Raw genomic sequence first — 23,494 nt, 5'->3', positions numbered from 1 at the left:
CGACACCAAGAAAACCTAACAAGAAAAACTCGCACCGGCAAGCCGGCTGCTCGGTTCAAACTTTTATTCCAAGGCATTTCAGTGCCCAGACTTCCAGAACCTCACATCGACAGGAGTCCCAGGATGAGGGCGCAGCGGTGCCCCGGCGGCCCCATCAGAGTGGAGCTCCGCCGCAACTCCCGTGACTGCGGTGCAGTCACACCGACGACACGGAGAGGTCTCCGCGAGAGCAGTTCGGCCTGGTCCTCGGAAAGAAATGTTATCAAGTTCGCCTCCAATCCCCTTCCCACTCTCCCCCCTCCTAGAGAGGTTACTGTGTGCGAGCAAACGCTTACGCACCAGTCCTCAGCAAATAACTGACTTTTATTAAAACATTTTTTTTTTAAAAAAAATCACTGTCACCAGGACTCTCCTTACATTCAATTCCCTCTGTTTTTCCAAATTTTCTTTCCAGTCTCTTCCCCTTTCTTATTTAAATGCTATCCTTATACCCAAACCACTTTAATATTGAATTATTTACTCCCTTTAATCTCGGGCACCACAACTGATAGCATCATGACAGCCAAAATATTTGCACACAGAAGGCATGTGGAGAGAAAGGAAGTCGTTTTGTGCATAAAGCACTCTTGCCAAAGAAAAGCTCTAAGCGTCTAAGCTCTGTAGGTGTAGAGCCTAAAACAACCTGAGAATATTTGAGATAGACAAAGTCTCTTACCCCTTTCAGCAGCAAAGAGGTAGATGCAGCACTGCTTTTCACGTAGACTGAAAGGGGAAATTTTGTGGGCAAATCCTCATCAACTCCTTTTGCTGGCAGCCCTTTATGCAAAGCACTGGGGTGTTCTCACGGCTGCTACCATTATCAACAAAGATTAGATTAGTTGGATACACTGGTTAGGCTATACCTGGCTTGTAGAATGGGAGCCTGACACCCATGCTAACCAATTAATGTGGTGTGCATTCCTTACATTGAAAAACCCAGATTTTTGATGCAGCTAAGTGAAACAGTACTGATTTTTTAAAAAAATATCCCCATAATCCCTAAACTAGGCAGGTTCATCTTTAAAAGGGAGAAATCTAAATTAAACATGGCAAAGGTACACTGTATCAAAAAGACATTTTTATGCTTCTCTATTCAGCTCTTTGCCCCGTAGTGTAAGGGCCATTTGTGCGTGAAAAATCCTGTTGGTCCTCTTCATCCAAATCCAAAATGTCTGGGACATCATCTGACTCTGAAGACAGGTCTGTAATAGTGAAATCTGGAACCTGTGTAGGAATGAAACTTCAGTCAATTTAAAAGTAAAACTAAACAGTTTTGTGCAGTACTACACTGAAAACAGGACACAAAGATGCTCAGCACCTCTAGAAATCAGACCAAACATCCTGATTACAGAGTGAAATATGCTCAGACATATAGGACACATCAACCATTTTGACAGCTCAAGTACTACCCAAGATGGAAATCAGTGGCTTAGAAGGTAGGATTTTATAGTAGGCATGGAAAAGAACTGTATATAGTGAACTGAATTCAGTGAAACTGGTCACTGGAAAATTAAGAAAGGAGGTTTTAAAACTAATTTTGCCTTTCTTCTTTTCATAGAATCAGTGGACTATACAAAGTAATCTGCCCTGAGGAGATTGCTGTGTTGCTCTGCCCGCCTACTGCATCAGACCTTTTCTGACAAACAAGTACCCAGAACTGCAATCTCACTTTGGCCTCTTTTTAAACTGCATGTATAGTATTCTATACTGCTAAGCAGCACAGGGAATTGCCAGAGAGACATCAGTGGATACATGGATGTAACAGACTTCTAAAAATGTTGCCTAAGACACTTAGGAGCTTAAGTCCCAACCCTTAAGTCCCCTTTGTAGGACTTAGATTACTTAGGCACTTCTGAAAAATGGGATAAAATTAAGCAATTTACTCATAAGTTTTTTCCCCAAGTGAAAAATACTCACATCTGTAATATGATATATGGTTAGTTTTAATGTTGGTGATGTGACATACTTGGAGCCAGACACAGTACCAGCAAATAACTACTGCTGCATTTTGACAGGACTTTGGTTCTGCATGGCATGTTCAAAGCAACAGCAGCTTGTAGGCATTTCTGTAACTTAAGCTCAGCACTGACTGAAGAGGCATTTTAATGCATTCCCTAACTGCAAAATTCTTTTTGACTTACTTTAATGAAAGACAGTAAGAAAGAAAAATCTATGCTTTGCCTGCTATGAAGACAGGTCAGAAGGGTAGACAATATATCAAATAAAGGGACTCCTGCTTCAGCTACCAGGTTGTACAGCACTGCATGTTAATTTACTGGTCTCACAGAGTAGGTAGTCATTGGACACAAGGGATCTTTGAAATACTAATTATTTATAAAAAGTGATCTTTAGAACTTAAACAGCATGTAGGTAACCAGGCACTACTGTGAATACCATGAAATGCATGGACTTAGAGAACTTAAGCTTAATCAAAATAAGATCAGTAGTTTTTGTTTCCCAAAAGATCAAAAGGCACTAGGAATGCGGGAACCACATCTTTCTACCTGCAAGAATTATCTTGCATCTTTCTGCTTATGGGAGTTTTCCTAAAACTCTCATTTACTGCACTTAGAGAAAGCAAAAAGTTTCCCTAATATCAGCACATGACCTTGTATTTCATACTCTAGTACAAATACAAGCATCCTACCAAGACTACGTAGTCCATAAGCAGTTTTTCAGAATGTACTCATATGGGTGTTTCTATGTATTTAAACTGACCAGGACACAGCCATGTTCAGTAAGTGTGTCTGACCAGTAAGAATTTTCTCTATCATACATTTAAGTGTTTTTATTACTTATATCCATTTCGTTCTTAGTGACAACAGAATAATTGCTCAAATTTAAGTTTCTGGTTTCTTCATCTCCTTAATGCATACAGTAGAAAAACCTGACTCCTTTAATGTAAGATTTTTCATAGCCATGAGAGAACTTCAAATTGCAGTGTATCTCAGCATGAGTAAAACAGACTGGAGGTCTGTCTGTCTCACCTCAGTTTTGATCTTGCAAAATTGTATTAGAATCATATATTCGGACATCTGCACCAGAAACAATGCAAAGCCCTTGGTGTTATGGGATTGCTTATGTAAAAGACCTTTGCTTTCACGCCACTTTTCACAGCTAACTCCCTGATTTCAACTTCCTATCAATTCTTGCAATAAAAGAGTAAGCCTAGACATAACTCTTCTTCATGAAATTTTTCTGTATGATTCAGTAAATCATTTACAAAGATATAATACTAGCAAAACTCCTACATAGAACAGTGCAAAAAAATACTCTGGCATCTCTCTGTCTTCATGTATAAGTGTTAATGTTAATACTAACAATTTCAATCCATTTTTTTCTTGCTAAGTTTTTAGAACTGAGCCACTAGCATTTTGACACAGCATTCTCATTTTGTGCATTTTCAAAACTAGCACTTATTTTTAGTCATCAGAGACTATTATCCAAAAAGAAATAAAATTGCCACGAATTGGCAATAAATAGAAAGAAAATTATTTAACAAAACACTGTGCACAATACCTCCAGCAAGCTGCTGCATGTAAGACTCTCTGATCATGCAAATTAATAACTGAGCATCCTTAAAAATAAGTTCACTTCCATTTCATCTTTTTAATTAGAGGGCTTAATGTTTTGGTGGTAGTTAATGCTTTTTTTAAAAACTGAGAAATAATTAATCAGTTCTTCCCAAATACTTTCACCTATTTTACCAGCTATACAATATTACCTACCCTAAGTTGAATTTTGGAGAAGATTATTGCAAAAACATTAATCTTGAAGAATAGGAGAAATTTCCAAAGCTTTACCTTTTTCAGATTGAGGCCAACTAGCTGCTACTCCAGGCCTTATACAAATCTTGTAACTTGGCTTTGACCAATACTATAAATATGTTTGTAAAGCTTGCATACCATATAGAGCTATTTACAAATGCTTATATTGAAAGCTTTTCTAAAAAACAACTATGAGCAATGACAGAATAATAGTTCTCTGTTAAGTGTACCTGGGACGAAGTGTCAACTAGCATGAACAATTTTTGAGTGATCTCTAGAAGAGAAAAAGTGATTTTCTGAATTCTAAATAAACCCTAAATAACTTTACAATTGATAATGATGTTAGTAGTCTAACCTTTACCATCCTAGGTTTTGTGTGACTTTGACATTCTTCCATTTATTCTAGTTTACCTCCTTTGCTGAAAACAGTTGAAGCTACTTTCTGCAATTTTCAATACATCTGATCTTAACTTTTTTAAAAGGTTCCAGAGAAACCTCACTGTTTTCTAGTCCCAGCTGTATCCTCAAACATGACTTTGGACTAAGAAGAAGCAAGATTCTGCGCAGTGCAGCTGCATTAATACATGCAGTTAGAAACAGGTAAGATGGCAATATCTCAGGTTTCCCTTCTTTATTTATGAGGAAGCACCTCACCTTCAGTCAAAAACAACAGTGGCAAAAAAACAAATAAGACTTTGGAAGGCATCATTTTTCCCTCCATATTAATAGTCACTCTCTCTAGCTGCACTAGAGAAAAACTGCAAGTTCTGTTTGTAGAGCTGCAGTTATACTGGAGAGTGGCATATGCTATGCTAAATTATCTGCAGTAAGATACCCATGCAAGCACAGTTGCAAATCAGTTTACACATTCAATGCTCTCCTTATTAGCAGAGTCTAATCATCTTAATGAGAGAACTTTATTCTATATTAAAAAAATCAGGAACATACCAACAATTTGTTATTATTCAGCCGTCTCTTCCACTAGGGAAGAGTTCCTAATTCTGATGGGGGGTGGTGTGTGTGTGGATAGAAACTTAAAAACATTTTGGGGGGTGGGCAGCATCCAACCTATCAAGTACCTATCACAACAGCATGATACAGGAGCCCAGCCATTAAGTAAGCATTTAACCACACCTTGCTCTGTTTGCAGCCACCAGTTATAGGTCAGCTGCCAGAAGTCCAAGTAACTTTTGAACAGAAGCCACCCAACAGTGCATGGTAAGGAAGAAGTGCTTTGAAGGTCTAGGCTGGTAACAAGTTTTCCTTGCTTTCTACTTGATCGGTTTGCTGAGGTCTAGTGAAGCTGGACAGCCATGCCAGAATGCAAACCAGTTAACACAAGACAGAACAGACACAAAGTACTGCTCCTGCACTAATGCTGGGTGATGCTGTTTATTTCTCAGGCCTTAAAAGACATTGAAAAGTTTCAATTTGATTGATCACCTCAGGATGAAGTCCCAGAGAAATAAGACTTTAAAACACACACAGAAGAATGGGAATTCCCTTATTTGAACAGCCCACTGCTCCTACACCTTATTAGTTCCATTCAGCTCCTGAGCACATCTACAATAGTGGATGCACTCTACAAGTATGAGAGCAAATGGAGATAAAAAGGATATTCTTGCTGGACCTATGCAACAGTAAAGTAAACTTAAAAGAAATTAATTCCTGAAAAAGAAATTAATTCCTGAAAAAGAAATTAATTCCTGAAAGCACTATGTCTCCAGGAATCAACTCAAGCCCTGGCTGGAGTCTATCACAGTCCAGCTCACTGTGACTCCAGGTCCAGTCCAGCTGGGGGAGCGTGGCAAAAATAGAGGGGCGGGAACAATGGAGGGCCCAAAAAATAAAACTTTAATGGTGCTAAAATAACAAACGCAGACTGCATGGTCTGAAAGGCAGCATGCATTTAGTTAGCCCTGCCCCTGGGTAGGGGGCAGGGCTAACTTAACAATATATACGGTTACCAGAGGGCAGGGGTCCAATCCATGACCTCATATGCCAAAGGTCCCGAACCAACAGAGAACGAGAACCAGAGACATGATCTATTTTGGAATAATGCCATTAGCATTCTAATTTCCATCCTTTGAATATCCTGCCTCCCATGGTCTCCATGGTTTCTGCATAAGCTACCTGGACAAAGGTATTATCCATCCCAGCTAGCTTGGTTCCCACAGGAGTCTCACCATCTCATGCTAATTTCATTTTAAACACCTCCTTTACATAGAGTATTAAACACTGTGAGTTACAGACTCTTTACCTGCAATCCTGTTTTGCCTCAATTTTGTTTAATACTGTGCTTAAAACAGTCTTCCTCACACTTCTAGGCCAACCCTGATCTAACAACTAATCCTCTCACATTAGAAGGCTGGACAACACATAATTTGCTTTAGTGCCTACATCATGCCAGGTGGAGGTATTTGTTCCATGTTGCAATGTGTGACTATGTGATAAGCTTTTTTTAAACTGCGTTTCTGCCTCACAATATTTGGTGACTTCTTTGAAAATGGTGGCTGGCATTGCTACACTAGGTGATTGTGACCCAAAGTTGTATAGGACATGTATCAGAAAAAAAGATAAAACTTACCTGGACAGCCCTAGCCCAAGAAAGCTTATTTCTTAGTAACTACTTATTTTCCAGCAGAGGGGTTCACAGGACTTACTGAGAACAATTCCACTGAAGTAGCTGAATGTTAACAAACATTCGCCATTTGTCGAAAAGAATAAATAAAGTTTAAACTGGTGATGCAGCTGAGAAGTAAATACTGTTTATAGGGAGTCAGAAGATAAAGCAGGCAGATGGCCATGTCATGCACACTCAAAACCTACTGTGGAGGGAGGAGAGGGTTCTTTTGTCCATATCCATCTCTTTTCAATATTAGAACACCCAGCAGCTCACAGCTTAGGTCATCTTTAAAGGTGACAACAGCAAGGATCAGCAAAAGCAGCAATAAAGCTGAAACTCAATGGACAGATCCACAGAAATTCAAAAGGAAGGAAATGCTGCAGCAGTATCTTATCTATCAATACACACACAAACATTTTCAGTGCACATCTACTTCATTTGCACGTCAAACTTGCCTTCTGCTGGACCCAGTTTGAGGGGTCACAGAAGAGCAAGTTAGATTGTTTTCAAACAAAGGAAACAGGCTTTAGCCACTAAAGCATTTATTACTAACACACAAAAATGAGTTACAAAACGATGGCTACAAAAACACGCACACACAACAGCAGGCACCTGGGTACAAACAGCATGAATCTTGCCTTTATACTGCATATTAAAAAATGTGTTGATAATTATTTGGTCAGTCACTGGAACACTGGTTCGTGGAGCACCTAGATGATGCTCTTAGTCATATGGTTCAGTTTCTAGGTAGTCCTGCAAAAAGCAGGAGTCAAACTTGATGATGCTTATGGGTCCATTCCAGCTGGAGATACTCTTTGATTCTGTGGTCAAGTTACTGTCTTATCCAATACTCAAGTTTATACAGTTACTGTTAACACTGTCACAGCATTTAACTCTAGCTGACTCATTCAGAAACCCCACTTTCAGGTTTGGTATTCTGCACTCAAAAGAATTTTTGTCATGAATTATGTAGCAATACAATCTGAGATAGATGCATAATTACAAAATGTGTGATCTGCAGCAAACATAGCATTTAAGCGTACATAACTAGACTGCAGAGCTTTTAAATGCATTTCACAGTATATAAGGCTTTTATATCATTCTGGTAGAGATTAAGCAACAAATCAAAGGCTTTCAGCTATGGTGCGTTTTGTTTAGACTAATGGCATTAATACCACTGAAGCACAATGAGGTGCTTGACAGACAAATAGAGCATCCTGACAACAGTCAGCTAACAATACTTAGGCACTTGAGTCTACTTTGGATTTTTAAGAGTGGCTTAACTACACAGGACAATACAGCCCATATGTAAGTGTCCTGGCCTGTAGATTCCCCTATTCCTGTATTTATGGAATGTTCACCAAAAAATAGTGAAAACTGATTTTTTTGACAGCTACACTTAGTAAGGCCACTCATTTGGTCAATCAGCAGAGTACATACATGCTATGCAGTTTATTCAGTAGTGTGTTCAGGCTGTTTGTCTTTCTGGCTGGAACTTTCCTCCCCTTCACCTTTGCTTTCAGCATGCTGAATGCCAGGCAGTTGTGGGTAAAAGGGACCTACCAGCCAGTTGAGTGGTGTGTTGTTAACAAGGTAATCCATCACATCATCCAGAGACTCCTTCATTTTCTTCAGCTGTCCTCTGCTAGCTGCGATAAAGTTGTCTGATAACTCTTGGAAGGAAGATGCTGACCGAAAGCTCTGGTAGACATCACCTGCCATTGACCCAACAGTGTAAACCTGATCCTGTATATTCTGTGGCAGCCCCTGTAGGCTTGAGACCAGTGTGAGGCAGGTGGTCTGAAGCTGCTGAGTGAGGCTCCGTGCAATAGCTAGAGTTCTTGACTCAATGTGCTAGAAAGAACAAGCATAACAGCATGTAAGTGTTTTTTTATGACTGTAGCAGCTTTATGTTGATCAAGACACTTAAAGAGGCAAAGGGGATATAAGTGAAATAAAGCTATAGCAGATAATAAACCAGGTTTTAAGTCTGAAGCATCAAAGACTTAGAAGTACTTGATATTTCTTCAACACACAAGTACTTAGTGAAAAGAAAGCTTCTACCCAGCAACAGTCAAGCAGATTCTTGTTTCTACCGTGGGTAACAAGTCACAGCAGCTAAGTACATTCTAATCAATTACCTATCCCTGAAAGCTACATATAGGATTCAGTGAGTCTGTGCCTAAGACTGCTGACAAATCTTTAATTCTGGTCTGGACACATCACAGCTAATCTACATACAGATATCCCAACACAGGTTCACATGCTAAACATGATGAGCATTCTCCAGAGAGGAGAATGAACCACAGTGTTTGCAGGAAGTAGACTCATTTAAAGAGTTTGGGTCCCCTACATCTCAGATGTCAGCTGCCCTTAGCTTCAGCATCCAGCCTTGCTGTTGCACACTTCAGGGACCGTTAGTCTGCCATCACCTTGATGGGAGACAATACATTTATTTCTGGTGTATATTTACATCTATTTACCTCAGCACTACGCAGATCATCACCATCATTTTGGCCTGTATTTTTCTTCCATTCTACCCAGGATTGATAAAGCTTTTCCTGAGCACCAAGAAGTTTCTTATTGGCACTATTCACGTTCTTTCTGGCATACTCGATCTGAAATACAGCCAAATAAGGAAGTAGAGCCAAGAGTCCAAACAGTTCCTTTAGGGCTTCTCTACCTTGACTGTTTTGTAACCTCCTTTTAAAATACTTCAGAAAATCAGTATAAACAACTTTGGGGCGTATAAGAATGTGTTTAATCTCATCAATGAATTGAAAACTGAAAGCAGTTTTAAGATGTTATGTAGTGTTTCTCTCTGCTTCAACTATTTCCCCCACCTTCCATCCTATGGGAGAAATTGAAAGTGTATAGAAGGCCATGACTCTATGTACAGTTTGTCATAAAGGTATTTGTACATAAAGGTATTTGCTGGGATAAGTCTACTGAAGTACCAGAAATGCTCAGAGACAGAAGCAGTAAGACACCAAGTCCCAAGAGAATTTGAAATTTTACTTCTAAAAAGGACTTTAAGGACTCATGTGTTTCTATATTGGATGACACTTTCTTCACCAAATGAAGTATGTGTCAAAACCAGCATTACAAAACAGGAATGAATTTAATCATATCACTTCTATTTCTGCACTGCTTGCAGTTACAAAAATTGTTTATTAGTTCACAGCTTAGCCTGATTTAGAACTCTCCTGAATGGTGATGAAAACCTCTTAATGGCAAATTCTTTGTATTTAATATAATATACATAATACATGTAATAATGTACTAATGCATTTAGTCAGAAAGTAATCCCAGTTTTCCTGTGACTCTTTTGGCTATTTTCTTCACTCTAAACCAAGGCCAACATATGTTTTTATATGTCAAGTGAAAGCTTAAACTTACCAGACTAACAGTGTAGTGGAGCTGAGAGATTGTCTCCTGGCTTTTCTGTTTAGCATCTCTAACTTTGTTTAAGGCTTGTTGGTAGGCACGTGCGTGGACCTTTGAAGACAGAGATCCTAGTCTAACATAGTAGCTTGGCTTGTGGACTCCAACATCAAAGCCTTCAACGTTTGCAGCTTCTTTCTCTAGGTACGTAGAAAGGAAGCAAATTGACTGAAGAAAAACTTAAGAGGTCTGAAACTATTTTATCTGCCTAGTAACAGCTGAATGCAGAGCTTGTTGAGTAGTCTCCTTTTGCACCATGGTTAGGCTGATACGCCACCTTACAGAGAAATCCTTGCTTTCATTCTGCTTCCTTTTGAGGATGCTGCTACTACAATCAGCAAGGCAAAAGGTAGTTTGGGAAGCATGTGCCCCCTTCCCCACTATAAGTAAGCAATAAATGGATGCTTGCTTCTCTCCAAAATAAGCATTCCAACAAAATCACACCTTCAATTGCTCTTACCTAGTTCTGCTTCTGTAAGTGGAAGATATTGGTCTACAAGGGTCTCTGACTTTGTGAGAGCACTGTCCACACCACTGCTCACCATCTGCACCACACAACTTCCCAGGACAGTGTTAATGCTGCCACTGACAACTGACTTGGTCATTTCTACACTGTCTTGCACTGCTTCTTTAGTCTTGCCCACCACTCCAGTGATCGTGTGAGCAACAGTTTCCTTGGCACCAGTCACAGTGGTTGTTACAGCTTCTCTGGCTCCAACAACTACATCCTTGGCATTGGCAACAACCTGCAGTAGGACATACATGGATTTACTAAAAGTATTAACTAGTGAGAGCTACATAATCCAGGAAATAATAAATTTACGCTAAAACTTTTATAAGTATTTGTTATCTAGGAGAAAATACGCCCTGAAAAAATATGTACAAGAGAAAAAAGAACGTGACTGCCACACAGCTTTCAGCTCAAAAAACTTCAGTGAATGCAATCCAGGCACTTCACACTAAGCAAGAAAAAGACAAAGACTCAAGTTTTAAAAGACATCCACCAGTGAACCGCAACCATAGAAAGATGTTGTCAAGTGGTGGGCAATTTAAAATAATTTAAAAAGAAACATGATTCAAGGTCTCTCAAAGGCAACAAACAGGTACAGATAAAAAGGTCTATCTACAGATGGACATTTGACTTTCTCATTGCTTCCAAGCTGTGCTTCAGGCACAGCGTTTTGAAATATGTCTCCTTGGGGTTTTAGTGATAATAAAAAAGAAGGGTGTATGGTTCTTTTGCATACATAAATGGAAAGAACTTACCTTGTCAGTGGGTTGATTCAGAATAGGCAGTCTCTCTTCAATTTTGTCTAGACCTATACAAGCATAGCTGTTGGCAACTACAACTAAAAAAGAAATTACAAGAGTTAGTTTCAACCATTTTTCCCCTAGTAAAACAACTCAAACTGAAAATTCCTCTTGAAAAAGAACTCATGCAACATCCTTGAAGTAGTTTCCTCCTCTTCTCAGTGAGATCTGAAGCCAAAGAGCAGATTTACAGTGCCAGTAAAAAAAAAATTCTTGCACGCAAAGAAAATTCATTTGATAATTTACAAGGAACTGGTAAAAGAAGCTGAAACACCTGGCCCTCTGCCATTCCATGAAACCAGGCTTCTAGTTACAACAGCCTTGTGACACTGCTTCCAAATTTAACCAGTTCTCAGTTTAAGAAATTGCAACAGTAGAATTTGAAAACAGATGAAAGGCGAGGAAGGTGTTGGGCAAGAAACTGCGTAATCATCTCACATATCAAAAGTCATCCATCAATTTGGTATTATGAAAGCTGGAATCTGCTTTCACTCTGGATTATTACCTTTTTTTTTAAGTCTTATCAATGTTTAATCAGTTATGCAACAAGTCAGGCAACAGGTTCAGTCAGCTACCCAAAACAGCATTCAAGATCAGCATGACCATGTTAAACCGTAAGTGCATCTGGGTACAAAAAACAATCAGTTGAACTAAAGTTATCAACAGCTTCATCTATGACTTACTTTGTGGTTCCAGTTTCTGAATGATAGGCATAGCACTTGTCATGGCTACTGATGTAATTGTCTTCACTCCTTTCTCTGCTATCTCACATACTGACTTCAGATAAGGATGGTTATCCTTTGTGGTGATGTAAGCTGTGGATACCATATCATAGGTGGAGCTCACCAAAGGAAGGTTGGCAACCCTTGATACAACGTTCTGTTTAAAAGAGAAAGGTGTCAGTCCACACCTATTCTTCTGACCTGGACAAAGAAATTATGGCTCTTATTCAGACATACCTGCTGTGGATCAATTGCTGCCAATGCCATTTTTTCAGGTCTTGAACCTTAAACAGCCTGTGAATGAAGCATATATGAGTTATGGTATCATATCTGCTTCATCTAAGCACCAAACTTCGAAATCAACAACCTTCTTGTGATCCACCCCTTTACTGGGATCAGGATGTTCACACTCATGCATACAGGATTTAGATTTTATTGTAACAATTTACAAATCCAAAACTTAGTTTAGGTAATGCAAGTAAAGCATATGCACAAGACAGGCTCTGAGGTACAGCAGTTCATTGATGAATAACCAGGTGGTGGAGTCATTTATTTTTTCTAGAAGAATTAAGAAAGACTTAACTGTTGAGACAGGACAAACAAAAGACAGCCCACAAGTCACTAAAAATCTAGTTCAGAATGTCCAAGTCAGACAAAGAACCCACCCAAAGCTTTAATCAGATTAGATCTTTGAGGGAGCCCATCTAAGGCTCACTCTGTTCTGCTTGCTAAGGAGTTAGCATTCCTGGAGAGCACTGGATTTCCCAACTGCAGAAAATAAATCTCCTTTATGCTAATTTAGACTAAACTATTACATATTCCCCACTGAAACAAGTTGCTAACATTGATCAGTCAACAAATCTTTCAGTCAAATGCATCTTTGCAAGCAAACATGCATTCCAACATGTATTCCCATGGAGAAAATACTAACAGCTCTCCCCACAAGAACCCTACAGAAGAGGCAAGGTACTGTAGCACCACATAAGGAGAACACATTGAAGCACACTGTTATCCTATACACATGTTCAGGCTGAATTAAATCTGAAGAAGCACCAGTTCCATTAATGATTTCACATAATGCTTAAGTTCCAGAAGAATCTGCACGACTGAAGGCAACAAAAAGGTAAACTCTGAGTCTGTCCTCAAAAGGATTGTGGTTTACAAGATCTTTTGCTAGGTTTGTCAAAGAGCCAACAGCAGTTTTCTGTCTCATATGTATGACAGCAAAAAAGGAATGTGTTAATATTCCATCTGAGGTGAAATAAAACTTTTCCCCATTACATAATGGGGAACTAGGACAAAGGCATCCTGTTAACATTTTGCAGGCATATTTGCACATATTAACATACATGTGCCATAAAGTAATGCCCGTAATAAGATTAAACACTGCACATGGAACACAGAAGCAAGACAAGTAATAGCAATGGTTACAGTGGTAACAAATAAGTTCTCCTTTCATTTAACAAGAATTTAAATACCCACAGGAACATGCTATGTTTCTCACACAGCATTACAAGTTAGATCACTTGGAGTACAACTGAATTTCACCATAAACTGTAAAGCATGCTAAAGAACAGGAGAAGATCTAACAGCACAGAATCTGTCCTCTGAAGGAAGAAGGGCCGTTAGTTTAACGATTATTCAATATTTGTATTGTGCCTCATAAGATCCATCCATACAGGGCATGCATTTGAATTTCAGTCAATAAACCAGGACAGTCAGCCTGTTAAGTTATTCCTGCTCCTAAAGACAAGAAAGATAACTAGATTCTTGCACGTTTTCAGAAACCCCTTGAATAGGTTCAGCCCCAGCAAAAGTTGGATCCACTCCTCTGAAGCAGGTGAGTGAGACGTCTGGAATCCAAGCATATTTCAGAGACAGCAAGAGATTCTGGAGAGGACAGCACACAGGCTACGTCACAAACTTCATTCCTACTCTCTCCCCGCGATATGGTAAGAAGTGCAAGAAAACAGCGCGACAAAGCACGCACAACAGCCGCGGCGCCTCCTCCGTCCCGCCGCGGTACCCAAAGCAGGAAGGCGCCCCGCTTTCCCAAGTGCCTCCACGGGCCGCTTCCGGGATGGGGCATTCCAGTGCCGCTCCTGGGGGCGGGCGCGGCTCTCGGGACTTTCTGGTCCCGGAAGAACCTCGTCCAGCATACCGAAACACGCCGGGCAGCGGGCCCGTGCGGGCGGGGACAGCAGGGGCGGCCTGGCGGTCAGCGCCGCACACAGGACCGCACCCTCGCCCGCTCCGCCGCTGGGCTCCACCATATTGCGGAGCCAGCCCCGCGGGGCGGGCAGGCGCCCGGCGCTGCCGCGGGGCCGAGAGCCGCGCCGGGGCACCGGGCCGGCCGTACTCACCCGGGAGGAGGAGCCGGACCCGCCGCCGACTGGAGCACGGGTAGGGTCGCAGGCACGGGCGCCGCAGCCGCTGAGTCGGGAGCGCCGGCCTCGCCCCGTTATTTATGGGGCGTCACCGCCGCCGCGCGTCACCGGCGGCGCGGGGCGGGGCCGGACACGCAGTGACCGCAGCGGCGGTTAGCGGGAGGGCATTGATGTGGCCGGGAACGTCTTAGCGAAGGCAGCTTGCGGGCAACCGGTCTTGCAGAAGGCCGGTTCACTGAAGCACAGAATATGCTGAGTTGGAAGGGACTCACAGGAATCATCAAGTCCAGCAACTGGCCCTTGCACAGGACATCCCCAAGGGTCACACCTTGTGCCTGGGAGCATTGTCCAAGCGTTTCTTAAACTCTGTCACTCTGTGACCACTTCCCTGTTCCCCAGTCCATCCACTCTAGGGGTGAAGAACCTTTTTCTAATATTCAACCTGAACTTCCCCTGACAGCACAGCAGAATAAATGAAACAAACCAGAATTTTTCACTGTAAACAGGTTTATTACATCTCTGCTAGCATGCATTACCAAACATTTACACTCACTCTGCTGTTTTTATTACATTGTTGTCAGCCGAGAGCTCTCTTTGTTTCTTTTCCTGGTCATGTGAATTCTCAAGTGTAAACCACCCAGCATGCCCATGGCTACCACAAGATTAGCGAGCCCATGGCTACATGCCCTTTGTCAGGAGTGTCTCTACTGGGAATTCTAGATTGTTCCAGGGATTCATTTACTAATAAGTAACACCATTATTTGTAATACAGAAACACCCGAGACTCGCACAGCGGAGTGACACTGTCAGAATGCAGTAACTAGAGATAGTACTAACCCCTTGACAGTCCTTGGCAGGCTAAGAATGTAGACTGTAGTTGTGTTTTTCTTCACAACTAGGTGCCCTTCTGTATTTTATAAATTTGAAGGGGCTTATCTGAAGTTTTGAAAATCTACAAACTTGCCTCTTGAGAACATTGCCTTTGTTACAGGGGCAGGCAGATAGGGAGAAGGCAGGGGGAGGAAGGGGGAGAGGACAACATTGTATCTTGGATGGATCAAATTCCTCAAATATCATAAAACAGAGAGAGTAGTGGTGTGGTCCATGTCAAGACTGGTGAAGAGGAAGGCAGAACAGCATCAAGAAAAGCAACATATAACACAAAAGCATGACACACCAGCCTTTGCTAAAAGAAGAAGGCAATAATAGTATGCCCTACCCTTCTCTTCCATGAGGCAAGGGCAGATGTTTAAGGTCACGTAATGCATCAAATGAGAGAAGTATTTCTTTCAAGAAGTAACTCACAATAATACATCAGCACATTCATCTATCCGAGTCCATTTAATTAACATTTTAGAATATAAGTCCACCTATGTATCCTTAATGCAGAAAAAAAATTAAAGATATGAGTTAGTTGATCAGGCAATAAACTTATCTATCCTTTGGTGCATCTCTTTTAAACTCATAATGTCCTTCATGATTCAGAACACCTCAGGTTTCAGCCTCCTATCTCTGTAACACAGCTCTGACAGAGATAGCAGCAATAGATAACATGGGTCCTTCAGCTTTTAGTACAGCCAAGTGGAGGAGCTGCTGGAACATCAACCCTGGGGCCTAGCAGTGCTCAGAGGAGCCAGACAGTGTCCCTGCTGTAGCATCACTGGGGCAGGGGCTGGCAGCCCTGGGAAGCTGAAATGGCAGGATGTGGGATGCTCTTGGGAGGGCTGGGCAGGGACAGTAAGCCCTGTCTGTGCCATCGAGGCCTGACCAACAGTTCCAGCTGGTGACAGGTACTTCCACTTGTCTTGAGACCAGGTTATCAGCTGTTCCCTAACAAGGTGACAGAAAGGCCAAAGGGGAGAGCAGTGCTAAGTCTGAAGGAACTTGAGTAGTCTACTGATATTCCTTTAGGAGCAGGTGTAGTCCAATATGCTATCTAGGGCTGACTGACAACTGGAGATCAGCCTATTAGTGCTGATGTGCTGATGTGCTCATGTGCTAGTCTATTAACCAGATCTGATAGAGGGATCTTCACCTGACCTCACAGATGGTGGATGGAGGGATATCTTGGGCACTCAAAAAATGGGGAACTGAGAGATCTTCCAACTGATTGAAGCTACTTTTTTTTAAAAGTGGTCATGCTCGCACATTGAGATAGCTAGCCATAGCCTTTTCTCAGTCTTCAGTCACAGTTCAAACAGTGAAGTGGTGCCATACTCCTAACTGTGTTAGGAGAAACGATCAAAAAACTATCTGTTTGGCAGAGAGCAGAGAAGGCTGGCTGTTCGGAGCTGTCAACAAATTATGTCTACCACAGCCTTAAGGAAGCTGGCAGGCTTTGAAGGACTGTCTCCAGATACAGTTTTTGAGGCTCTCAGTAGGTAGCTAGAAGCACAAGAAAACTGACATGCCTTCTCTGCCTCAAGTTCTTGCCAGCAGCACCAACACTGAAGTATTCCTAGCAGTCAGGAATGCTGTAGGGACACAAAAGAAAAGAAGGTGTTTAAAACTGTGAAGGATGGATGGTTCAGGGTCCATAACATAAATAATCAATTCAATTCATTATACCCGTTCATCTGACCTCAAAGGTGTCTAATATTCAAAGAACATTTTTCTTTTATGTGTTTATAGATGTTGCTTTGTCATGTGAAATGCAAATGGTTTACTGAACTGGGAATCACATACTTGTGTATCTGACATCCTGAGACTCTTAATTGTGAAAAAACACAATTGTCAAAAGCTATTTTTGCTCAGCTTTCTCACTGTTCCCCTTTCTTTCCAGTCTCACAGTAATTAATTTCTAGTCTTTGTAATCCTGTCTTGCACCATTCTGTCTTTGAGCTTGCAATTAGCTTCTTATTCACTTAAACTGTTTATTTGCCTTACTTCTTGGGTTTGGGATTAAGCCTTTTGTATGTTCCTGTATGAAAACCTTTCCCCTCGTCTTGATTAATCATGTCAATAGTTTCCCTGCTGTGACTCTCTTAGTTTACCTGTCTCCAGTAGAGGATATCACATTTGTGAGGCCTGATCCTCCTTTTGTAAGTCCACACTAATTGTACTTAGAAAAAATAGCACCCTTATTCTGCTCTGCCCAGAAATAAAGCACTCCACCTTTTGTTTCTGAGTAACATAACCTGCAGTTTTCTGTATAACATACTCAATTTTTTCTGGAATATACTTGTCTTTCAGTGTGTCTTATCTTTTGTTAGCTGTCCAAAGATCATTACCTCTTACCTCTTCAGCTGTAACAGTCAGCTTAACCTGACATCTGATTCAAAAGAGACTAACTGGGTCAAACTTATTCTCCTCTGAATACTTGAAGAAAGGCAAAAAGAGAGTACAAGAAGAAAGGCAACAATATCGTCAATTACAGGCAGACAGGCACTGTAAACCCACCCTCACAACAGATGTTATGTATTTAATTAAGACAGAAGAAGAAGGAACGGGACTAACTCATGCTGGCTTGATAAGGACAGGGAGTCAATGATTGATATTTACATATTGTAAAGATTTTTATATTATTATTATTTGGCTACAGATCGTTTATAACCCTGCCAGATGTCATCAGAAGGCTAGACAGAAAGCTATTGTCATGTTTCATACTGCACTTCAGAAGGGTAACAGCAGACCTTTGATGTCTCATGTGACATTTAACTCCCATCAGCCCATGTGTACCCCTTTAGTTTTCATCCTTTATGTAGTCAAACACACTAGATGAGACCATATTGACAGAAGTTATCAATAAAGCAGTTCATTTTGCAATAAAAATTACTTCATAATAATGCACCATCAGAAAGAAAAATGTCCTTGTTCGGCGATTATCTAGGTACCATCAGTTTAACAGTACACCAGGTATTGTATTTATGCTAACAAGATCCTGTAACTGTTTAATTGTATTTCATTAACAGTCAGGAGATACAGCTATGGGTATGGATATTGGTAGATACAAAATGCACAGGACAAAAATGTTCAGGTCCTCTTCTAGAACTAAGGAACTGTTCTAGGACTGTTAATGTAACTAATAACTAATTAAAATGTAACTGTTAAAATATAGCTATTAAAAGCTTAATGGCTCTACCATAAGACCTTCCCACCACAAAATCTGAGATGTTCTTCACCTAAACCACATTCTTTTTTTTATGTTTTATCAATAACCCACTTACAAGCAACTATTTTTTTTAATCTGGATCTGAGAGTTTCCTTTATTAAGTTCCAAAAGATCTAGTTCCTTACTAGATGTATATTTATTCTTATATACTACATGGGAATCTGAGATGAATGGACTACACAACATCCAAATTTTCTGTACTTACGTTTACTTTCACTTGATACAAAAAGAGAAAAGAGAGTCAGACAGCTGCTGAAAATCATTTTGGCATTACTGACTTCATGGGTTCTATCCTGATTTAGCTGCAAAAGATCCTGTGGCAAAAGCCTTTGGAGACAGAACCAAGTCTCAGGTTTGACAGTGTGGACAGCATCCTTCTTTTGGAACCCAAAGAGTTTTCCACGGAAGCCTTGCTCTTACTCCACCATGTTCGTGGAGGATACAATTGATATTCTAAGTTTTCCACAAGCTCCTCCCCTTAGGGTGTTTTTTTTTGGGGGGGGGGGGTGTTTTGTTTTGTTTTGTTTTGTTGGGGTTTTTTTGTTTGGTTGGTTTTGGTTTTTTTGGGGGGAGGGTGGGGTTTGTTGTTTTGGTTGGGGCTTTTTGTTTTGTTTTGTTTTTTGTTTTTTGGGGGTTTTTTTGGATTGTTTTTTTTTTTTTTCTTGAACAAGGATAAATGTCTTTCTCTGAGAAGTATTTTAGTGGGTAACCCAGGAAATTTAGTGGGTAACCCAGGAAATTGTCTTCTTGATGAGATACTTGTTTTGAATATGTGCTACTGATATGCAACTCAAGCATAGAAATGTTCACAAACCCTGGTTAAGGCCCACTTGGCTGTTTTGCCACAATCAATAAAAACGACTCACCTTTATTGCAGTGCAGAGTTCACCAACCTGCTAAATCAAACACCATTATTAAATCAGGCTCTTAGGTGCTTGCTTAATTGTACTGCGCAATACATGTACACAAGATTATGTATTCTGGTCAGCGATTCAGGGGAATGAAAAGCAGCAGGTCAACTTTCAAAATCCACTGGTAACAACGAGGGACTCCTCTAGATTCCATACTTGCTAAAAACAAAACTGGTGATCTGGAAGTTTTTATTGCTATGTCATTTTATGCCATTCCTTTCAAATTCATGAGCTCCAGTAAGAAGCAGAGTTTAGGTATCCGATTTTATTAACATGGGTGCATGGCTTCCCATCAGACTGGAGCATAAAGCTGTGGAAACTGAGCTCATCAGTGTTGACCTAGTCTAAAATACAGAATTTATAACTAGTTACTTTGTTTCTCATATCACCTCAAAAATTCTTCACAGGGTTGCTGTTTACTTCTGTTTATTGCTTATTTCCGAATCCTATTCTTGTATTCAGAAACAGAGCCACTCACCCCCAGTGTTCAAAACCAGCAGTAAAGTGAACTTAATAACCCAGGAATGTTAATGTAACTGGTTTCAGATTCATATCCTACTATGCATTATAATGTAGTAGTGTTTTCTTTCAAATTGGCAAGCCTGGACTGGTAGCTAACACAGCTTTGAACAAGGGCAAATTTTCCTCAGCTCTAACACGAGCTTCCTGATATTCAGTGCTTCTGAGAAGCATGTCCAACTCAGACATTCAAAATCAGGTTGCCTAAGAAGTTGCGTTCTAGCTCTCTTAGTGCTTTAATTTTCCCAATTGTAAAAATAAAATTATGAGTTCCATTTGTTATTAACAAATAAATATGAGATGCACTCAGTGACCTCCAGTCTTTGGGGGAGTTTTGATCTGTAGTCCTATATCTTTGTAACTAGATGATCTTTAAGGTCCCTTCTAACCTGAACTGTCGTTTGATTCTGTGATTTTAGGCTCTGGATCTAATCTGGCACTCTTACATTTTATCTTACAAATGGAGGGGGAAAAGTTTTCTTAATCTGAGTAAGAAAGTATTCTTCACCTGAACTAACTAACTAAAAGTCCTAATGAAATAAAAAATGTTTGTAGATTTCATATCAGTGGGATAGTGTGAGAAGCCTGATAGTTAATCTGTAAATTTGTGTGAAACGCATACCTTCACTGGTTGCACATTCAATAGGCAAATCCAAAAATATTTCTTTCCTTTTCTTTTTAAAGGCATGTGGAAAAGGTCATTTTGCCAATCTTTTTGTCTTTGTTTTGAGGTTACTTCTTCCTTAGATTTATTGGCAAAGGACCTCCTGGGAGTATTTCTTTATTTACTTCTAGCAAGATAAGTCTGGCTAAGCTTGCCTAGACAAGTTCAAGGCAGATAACAAGCAACTTGCATGAGGACGTGGGATGATGTTTCTCAGTGTTCTGCCATCTGAAGTTCAAGGAAAGCTAGTAAAACAGGCAGATGCTGAAGGTTGCTCTTTGCCAGCTTCTGTTTCCACTCAAAAAAACCCAGAAGAACAGACATCAGCAAGTCCACAAAGGTCCAAACCTGCAACAAAAACTGAAATGGAGTCCAGAAGGAGAAGAAAAGCACTTAGAATAAAAAAATAGTATTTCGACAGACTTAGTTGAATTTCTGAAAGTGACAGAAATTCAGTATTGAGTCTATTTTGTTAAGTATATTCTGAAGGTTAAAAAAATCTGGTCTTCTTTGCTACGTGCCCACCAGGGCAGGATTCCATGAGTCATGAACCTTCAGAATTGGGACAGCTCAGCAATTATGTATCTTAAAGTATCCACTTGTATCAAGTTCACCAATAATTAATGAATAATAATCCCTCATTTGTTATGGAGAGGAGCAACCATATTTGTTTGAGGGTATGATCACAATATTCTGAAGCCTGTACAAAGTTCACTGAGGAGGATCTGAAAGGCACTTTAGTCAATAAAACCACTAAGTTCTTATTTCTCAGATGCCCGAGCAAGTTAAATGCAAAGACAAAATCATACAAAGAAATAGAGAAGAAATTGCTACTTTAACATTTCCCAGGTATCTCCTGTTCTGTAGATAGAGATGTCAACAGCTCCTCAGATCTGCCAAAAGAGAGAATTGTGTAATGTGTAATACTCCCCAACCCATGTCCATCAAATTACACCTGGTTATTTCAGATAGCTTAAATAACATTGTTAACTCATCTCACATTGCTTCACATGGGCTAATGAATGAATAATTTACACAAGATCAATCTCTAGAACTGAAACTCCTGTAACTTAGTAGAGCAAAACAATCTGTTTCCATTAGCATTGTTGAAACAAGGAGAAACTGCATCTCCCCTGTAATCACGCAGTAAAATCATCACAGAAGAGAACTTGGAAGAATTATGTTCTTACCAAAGTATATTTTCATATATGAATAGTCTCCTGGGATTTAATCTTGAAACAGCTGGAATGAAGACCTGGTACTCTGATACTCTCTTTGTGAAGCTCTGTTCTGTAACTGAACAATAGGTACCAAGCCTACAAAAAAACTCTGCAGTAAGACAGTGAAACTGTTATCATAAAAGGTTCCAGGACTAAAGTAGTTAGTCCAGCTTGATTATGTGTGCAGAACAAGGTAATTTGTTAGAACTATATCTTCCATTTTTACAAGGGAACATGTAAAGAAGAAAGCAGGGTAGACTACAAAAGCAAAGAATGTGATGGAATGATCAAGACCATCAGGCTCTTTTGGGGAGTTTATTAATGCCAGGTGAAAACTGCAAATGGGGTTTTTTTTGGTGGATTTTTTAAAATATCTTTTCTTAGATAATCTTGGATATTCCTGAAAGGCATATGTGCCTTTGGTTGCAATTACAGACTGTAGTAGTTCCCCTCTTGGGGCAACAGTTTTCTATAACCACACTGAAATCTGGCTCCTCTAATTTCCTGGGTCTGGGTAGACATCTTTCATTGTGCTGACTGTTATCCATGTTGGCAAGCTCAATTTCCTCCCAGGATATTTATCAGTATGACTGATTCAAATGCCAAAATAAATGTCAAATTTTTACACACTAATTAGTGTAATAATATATACGCTAATTATTGTGAAAAATAGATTAAAAAGCAGAAGACTGGAGAGGAGGATTATAAATTGCTCAAGTGACTTGCAGCTGGGAATAACTCTGAATAAGCATACATGAAGAGCAGGCCTGTGATCCTCTAGCATGGACTGACTTTAAGAGTGCCTGCATATCCACTAGTATACCTCTGGCCAGATGTTGCTTTGGGGATAACCCAGTTCACAGGGTAACAGAAATTAATTCACTCTTTGTGTTCAAGCCACAAGTTTGTGGTTGTCCCCCTGCCTGCCTGTGTCAGCTCACACACTAGTGTATGCCAGTGTAAGCACTGTAAGTGCATCCCTCCTCACAGGCTGACCGGGTTGTGAGTGCAAGAGTTTGACGTCACCGTGCTGCACAGGCTGGCAACTCCATAAGGGAGGGGAGCTGAAGGAGACCCCAGAAGCTTGCCCAGAGCCCAGGACATCAGGCAAAGTCAAAGTCATGAGACAGGGCTGGGGAAAGCCAGGAATACAAGCCAGCAATTCAGGGTTAGGACCAGGTCCTGTAAGGATAACAAGTGATCACCAGACAGGGCCATAGTGATGAGGAAAGTCCAAGGTGAGGATGGGACATCAACCTGTGCCCTAGGGTCTGGACCCAGATTAGCAGGCTAAAGGCCAGGCATAGACAGGATTGAGATGTAGTAGCACCTGTAGCTCAGGTTGGATCCAATCACTACAGTAGCACCTTAGGTCAGTTCCCACAGGAAGGTAAGGACTTTCTGCAGTGGTGTCTGCAAGGGATGTCTCTTGGAGGGATCTCTCCAAGCTTACCAGAGAGGATAGTCCTCAACAATATTAAATTAGCCAAACCCCCAGAAGGAGAGATGGTCTCAGGGCCCTTCAAACAAGTATTTCATAGCTCCAGTAACCAAAAACCACTGAAAGGAGAAAAAAAACTAACTCAGGGACTGTAAACTCTTCTTATTTCTGTCAAGCCAACTTCTTGCTCCTTCTAGGCTTCTTTGGGTTTTTATCTTGCCAGATACTTAAGGTTTCTATATTTAAGCTTAAAAGCAGAAGGATGATACAAAGAGAAAACAGAAAGTAATTACTTAAGTTACTACATGCCTGCTAAAAAAAGGTAACAGTAC

At 40.5% G+C, this 23,494-nt stretch overlaps 2 protein-coding genes across 2 annotated transcripts in view; one reads left to right on the top strand and one right to left on the bottom strand.

The window, feature by feature from the left end:
* Positions 1-342: 342 nt before the first annotated feature.
* Positions 343-14,366, bottom strand: PLIN2 (perilipin 2). The gene is made up of 9 exons (XM_066180808.1): positions 14,273-14,366; positions 12,147-12,203; positions 11,871-12,066; positions 11,143-11,225; positions 10,341-10,622; positions 9,832-10,020; positions 8,916-9,050; positions 7,996-8,286; positions 343-1,263 (listed from the first exon to the last, which is right to left on the bottom strand). The coding sequence occupies exons 2-9, from the start codon at positions 12,174-12,176 to the stop codon at positions 1,129-1,131; spliced, it is 1,341 nt and encodes a 446-aa protein (XP_066036905.1). The 5' UTR covers positions 12,177-12,203; positions 14,273-14,366; the 3' UTR covers positions 343-1,128.
* DENND4C (DENN domain containing 4C) overlaps positions 14,076-23,494 on the top strand; it is a 104,490-nt gene continuing 95,071 nt past the window's right edge. The window contains exon 1 of the mRNA XM_066180801.1: positions 14,076-14,312. The gene's annotated coding sequence lies outside the window, so the exon portion shown is untranslated. The remainder of the gene's footprint in view (positions 14,313-23,494) is intronic.

This window comes from Chamaea fasciata, unplaced genomic scaffold (genome assembly GCF_029207755.1).
Source record: "Chamaea fasciata isolate MVZ Bird 193981 ecotype frontalis unplaced genomic scaffold, bChaFas1.0.hap1 SCAF_4, whole genome shotgun sequence".
In the NCBI taxonomy this organism is placed as follows: domain Eukaryota; kingdom Metazoa; phylum Chordata; class Aves; order Passeriformes; family Sylviidae; genus Chamaea; species Chamaea fasciata.
This window is presented reverse-complemented; position numbering and strand designations above follow the sequence as displayed.

Coding starts and splice junctions, on each gene's coding strand:
- PLIN2 (XM_066180808.1), bottom strand. CDS start 12,176: ATGGCATTGGCAGCAATTGATCCACAGCAG. Junction 10,623..11,142: donor TGAATCAACCCACTGACAAG/GTAAGTTCTTTC, acceptor GTCCTACTGCAG/GTTGTTGCCAATGCCAAGGA. Junction 1,264..7,995: donor ACACACCACTCAACTGGCTG/GTAGGTCCCTTT, acceptor ATTCCTACACAG/GTTCCAGATTTCACTATTAC.